Consider the following 6,035-nt stretch of genomic DNA (forward strand, 5'->3'; position numbering starts at 1 on the left):
GGACAGTTAGATAAGTAAACAAGTAGATAGACATGTTGACAGATAGATAAGCAGAAAAGTAGACAAGTAAATAGGTAGCAAAGTAGTCACATAAACTGGTGGACGTTTAGACGAATAGACAAGTAGAAAAATTGACAGAGAGATAGACAGAAAAGTAGACAAGTAGGCAGGTTGACTAGTACGCAACTAAATAAGTAGAAAAGTAATCAGGTAAACTGGGGAACAGTTGGGCAACTAGACAAGTAAAAAATAGACAGGTTGACAGATAGATAAGCAGAAAAGTAGACAAGTAGTCAGGTAAACTGATGGACAGTTAGACAACTAGACAAGTAGAAAAATAGGGAGGTTGACAGATAGACAGGCAGAAAAGTGGACAAGTTGGCTAGTAGACAGGTAAATAGATAGAAAAGTAGACATGTAAAAAAGTATGCAAGTTGAAACTTAGACAGATAGTTTCTTAGACAGGCAGACACTAGTACATACTGTTAGACAGACAGATGACATAAAATCAAATATTTCTGGATTAAAGTTATTATTTACACATATCTGGAAGTTGATGCAACTTGCAAGGCAAAATGCCACTTACACTGGTTGTTTCAGGTTTTAATTCTTCAGTTTGCCTAAATGAAAGTATCATTTGTTAATACAAAATACTTTATTAGCGTCAACTATTTATATATAATTATATACAAAGAATTAAAAATATTAAAATTATCAACACAAGCATCGAAACATTTATATTATATATGTATACATACATATATTCATAAATATATATTACAAATGTCTCGTTACATTTGACTAACATAATAATAAGTATTATTTAAAAATATATTTATATAAATAAGTCCATTAATTAAAACTTAAGATCATAAAAAACATTGTTTCAAGTAAAACTTCACATAATATGATTCTTTTAATTTTTCTTTCTATACATATATACACACAGTTTAGTTATTGAAATTTTCTTTGGACGTCAATGTGTAATTTATAAATTAACTATTCAACAAATCATTTAGATTCTCATTTGTCAAAACTATGTTAAATTAATGAAAGTTTAAACTAATGTACTCATAAAAGTACATTGTAAATTGATAAATGAAAGCTGAGGTAATTTTATTATATATAGTAAAAATTCATAATAATTCAGGACTCCTACAGCAACTGGTAAAAAAATCTAGTAGATAATTTTAATGGCAATTTTTTAAATGTGACAGTAAAAGCTCTTTATTCATGCTTCATTTGCTAAAAATGTCTTTATTTCCTGATCTAATAAACACACAGAATAAAAGGATCTCAAAAGGTATCCAACCCAGTATTCCTTTGTAAAAGCAATCGAATTGACTACTATTTTCTAAAATAAACCAAAAAATTTAAAATGATATAAAAAAATGAAGGAATAAATATTATATTTTTGCATATTAATTTGTAGTCTGATAATTAAATTATAATATCAATAAAGTTATTTATGAAATTAAGGGCCCAATTTTCCGATAAAATGGACAGTAACACAGCGTTGTTATGGCAATGCCATGTTATGCCTTTTCATTCATACAAAATAGTATTGAAAACTGTCAAAATTCTATGTATTTGCTATTTGATCAGACGTTTTATACATAAAACCTTACTTCAAGTATGTGTTATCAATGAAACATCACAAAGATGCACTTATGATTGTTATTTGACGTTTTGTAGGTTAGGTTTTATGTGTAAAACGCCTGATCACACAGCAAATAAATAGCTTTTTGACAGTTTGTTAGTACCAACTAATACAAATATGGACCCGTAACGTAGCGTTACTAGAACATTTCTATTTTATCAGAAAATTGGCCCTTAAATATGAATCTTTATCTATAAGAGATTTTCTTAAATGTGATTTCTTTTAATTTGCAAATTCTTCTAACAACATAATTGTGGTTTCCAATCTGTAGAGCGCAAAGTTGTTTTCAAAATACTTTTTTTTGAAAATTGTTGAAATGACAAAAAAAAAAAATCAATATATAATTTTTCAATTTATATTTTTACATAATATTGTATATTAATTTTCTACTGTATAATTAAATTATAATATCAGTTCAGTGTTTATGAAATTAAAAAGTGAAAAAAATTAAGGCAGGCGCAAACAGTTTTTCCAAAGTGGGGGGCGGTTCAAGATGGTTGGAAGCCACTGATATTTACAAATATTATTTTAAAATGCAAATTGCTAATAGAAGAAAAATGTTAAAAATAAAAAAAGGAAGGGATTAAATATATAAATAAATAAAAATGAAAAAAAAAGAAAATAATTATGAAAAAATAAAATATAAACTTAAAAGAATATGAATATTGCATTTGTTTATATTGTAGATAAATGCATAAAAAATTCTGTGTTTTAAAATATATATATATATATATATATATATATATATATACATAGCAACTTGCCAATAGAGAATTTTCAAACAGTAATATGCAAGTGATATCAATTTATTAGATCTAAAAAAAACAAAAAACTGTATTTATAACTGTTTTTCCTTTTTAGTAATTCAATTTTGAATAAAAAGCTTTTACTGTACATAATTTATAAAAAATATCTCCAATTCACTCCTACTATATATACTACACTGGGCTTATAATTTGTATCCAAAATCCCCCAGCTCACACTTATCCTCAAAAAACATGAAAACCAATAAACATATTTCATATAAAAATATCTTAAACCTTTTCCTCCATCCATTTCCCTCTACTGATCGCTTTCCACAATCAACATAATTGACTGCTGCTGCTGGCCCCCCTGTTGCTGTGTTGTTGGATCATGTCCTTGTGATTCATGTGCCTGTTCCTGTTCATGTGGTTGTTGTTGCTGTTGTGCATGGACACCTCGAACACATTCAACTTGGTGGGCCCCCCAGTCTTTTCTTTGGCAAAATGTGGAACAGTAAGGTGTCCTACGGCACAGGGAACACTCTGCCAGGGCGTCCCTGTTGCAATTTGCACACTGGAATAGAAGACATAGGGGTAATAAGAATTGGTAAAAATTGAGCTTTAAATTTTTATACATACTTTTTTAACATTTGATTCTATATTTGGTTGTAAAGCTTCTCCTCCAACACGGACGTTTGGGTCATCTTCATGTGGTGGATGCCCCATTCGTGCCATTGCAATGTGGTCTTTTTCCCTCTGTAGCCTTTCTAGATGTCTTGACATGATGTCTCTAACATCAGAGTAGTATCTTCGAAAATCATGGTACATCTTCATCATTTGTCCACTAATTTCTTTTAATTTCTGCATGTCATTTAAAACTAGAAATAGATGTAAGTGGCAAATCAGATTTTCTGGCCAACATAAACTTCTCCTTAAAAGCAACTACTTCAATCCATTACCCCCCTTACCATTTTGTGTTCCTAAATTGCTTCCATCAGGTGTGATCATCTGGTAATCATTGGCTCCTCCAGAACTGTCAATTCCATCAGCCAGACTCTGCCAAGCTTCATCTTTTGTGGTAACCGTTACAACTGAATTGATCTGGTCTAATTCACTCTCATCAGCTGAACCATCTCTTCTGACTTTCAGTCTTAGTTCATTGTCTAAATCTTGGAGTTGTCTTCTTCTGCGCTTGTAGGGGTGAAGAGACGAATTGGACCAGTTGCTGGGGAAGAAGAAATATGTATATATATAAATGTGGGTCAAACTTTTTTGGCCATTGGGACACATTACAACTTTGGGTGATTTTAAGAAACTTTGACAAAGAACCCATAGCTCATGATTTAATCAAACTATGATAGATTTTGGAATTGTAGGAAGCATTTTGGTGTAAGGAATGTTGATGTAATTTTTGGAACAAGTTCTGGTTCAGGTGGAACATTGTCATTCCTTATAAATAATTTGAAGAAATTTTGACTAAGGAACCATAGCTCATTATTTATATGGAAGACAGACTAAAAATTTAATCAAACTATGATAGATTTTGGAATTGTAGGAAGCATTTTGGTATCAGGAATGTTCATGTAATTTTTGGAACAAGTTCTGGTTCTGGTAGATCTGGTAGAACATTGTCATTCCTTATGAATAATTTGAAGAAACTTTGACTAAGGAACCATAGCTCATTATTTATATGAAAGACAGACTGAAAATTTAATCAAACTTTGGTAGATTTTGGAATTGTAGGAATCATTTTGGTGTAAGAAATTTTGATGCAATTTTTGGAACAAGTTCTGGTTCTGGTGGAACATTGTCATTCCTTATGAATAATTTGAAGAAATTTGACTAAGAAACCATAGCTCTTGATTTATAAGAAAGTCAGAAACAAATTTAATCAAACTATGACAGATTTTGGAATTTTGAAAGCATTTTGGTGTAAGAGATGTTGATGCAATTTTTGAAACAAGTTCTGGTGCTAGGAAAATAGCATTGTCATTCCTTTTAGTTTTCAAACAATATTGGTCAAACATGGTCTAGAAATATCAAGAAAATTATTATCATTTCGTTTATTTATTGCCTAATTGTTAAAGTTTAATAAGGCAATCTTCAGCAAAACATCCTTTAGAAGTATTTGATTCAAAATGCAACATTATGAGATTTAAAAAAAACTATTTCAACTTAACATATTATAGTTTAATATGTCTACTATGACAACAAATACTAAAATTGATATTTCCTATTGCAAAATGTGGAGATATTAACAATTTTCTTACAAAAGTTAATCATTTTTCTTACATAACATACTCAATAGTTGGTTAAATAGTAAAAGCAAACTAAATATTACCCCTAGAGCACACGGATTGTTCTACAATGCTATAATTGTAACATGTTGTACTTCAATATGTCTATTATGACAACAAATACTAAAATTGATGTGCCTTTATACAAAATCTTGAAAAATTAACAAATTTCTTGAAAAGGTACTTAGTGTTTCACTAATCAAAGCTCTTTAAAATATCAAGATGACTTTATAACAGTAAAAGAGCTCTTCAGGACATACTATTTGTATTACAACCTAATAGTTTCAATATTTCTTTCCTAGATATGTCTATTATGCCAGCAAATACTAAAATCAATATGTTTTCTCATAAAAGTTTGAGATATTACTAAAAGTACCTCAACATCTTAGACAAAAAATTAATAAATTGTGAAAAACATGTTCACATAATAAATAAAAATATTTCTATTGATTGTAGAATATTGTAATTTCCATAAATTATAGTTGAATATGTTTACTGTGACAACAAATACTAAAATCAATTTGTTTTCTCACAAAAGTTTGAGATATTACTAATTATAAGTGTATGAGATAAGTACCTCAATGTCTTTGGAAGAAAATTGATAAATTGTGAAAAATATGTTCACATAATTGTTAAAACTATTTCTATTCCTTCTAGATTATTGCAATTTCCATAAATTATAGTTGAATATGTTTGCTATGATAACAAATGCTAAAATTGATGTGTCTTCTCACAAAAGTTTGAGATATTTATAATTACATGAGATACGTGCCACAACGTCTCAGACCTAAATTGGATAATTTGTTAAAACCATGTTCAAATAAATTTTAAAAATATGTCTATTCATTCTAAAATGTTGCAAATTTAATATATTGCAGTTGAATATGTCTACTATGATAACAAATACTAAAATTGATATGTTTTTTAACAAATTTTTGAGATTTCAACAATAATCTTAGAAAAGTATCTTATTCTTCATATAGAACATATGCAGTATCACAATAAGCCAAAATGTTGTTCTTATATTTCAAATATGATAACAAATATTAAAATCGATGTGTCTTCTCACAAAAACTTGAGATTTTTGTAATTATGTGAAAAAAGTACCAGGCTGGTAAGATCAATCTGGTACCATTTATAATTGAACATATTTTCCCATCATTCATTTATAATATGAGTTAATATTTTTAGTTAATTTTTCACTGATGATGACTTAAATCACATTTTGAAACGTCTAACTTATAAATGTTGAATGAAGAGTATTGTGTGCTCTTATTTATATAATTTTTATATATTTGTTTGTTTGTTAGTTGAAATATGTGAGCAACAATCTTC

At 28.7% G+C, this 6,035-nt stretch overlaps 1 protein-coding gene across 1 annotated transcript; it reads right to left on the reverse strand.

The window, feature by feature from the left end:
• Nucleotides 1–2,587: 2,587 nt before the first annotated feature.
• Nucleotides 2,588–3,603, reverse strand: LOC113363504 (deformed epidermal autoregulatory factor 1-like; the record flags this gene model as incomplete). Its single annotated transcript, XM_026606000.1, is given in 3 exon segments — nt 2,588–2,977; nt 3,043–3,281; nt 3,372–3,603. Coding segments are annotated over 3 exon segments (726 nt in total), but the record flags the coding sequence as incomplete, so codon positions are not given.
• Nucleotides 3,604–6,035: the final 2,432 nt, after the last annotated feature.

Source organism: Ctenocephalides felis, unplaced genomic scaffold (genome assembly GCF_003426905.1).
Source record: "Ctenocephalides felis isolate EL2017-DRISC unplaced genomic scaffold, ASM342690v1 CF-g0.4_SCAFFOLD_00845, whole genome shotgun sequence".
Classification (NCBI taxonomy): Eukaryota; Metazoa; Arthropoda; class Insecta; order Siphonaptera; family Pulicidae; genus Ctenocephalides; species Ctenocephalides felis.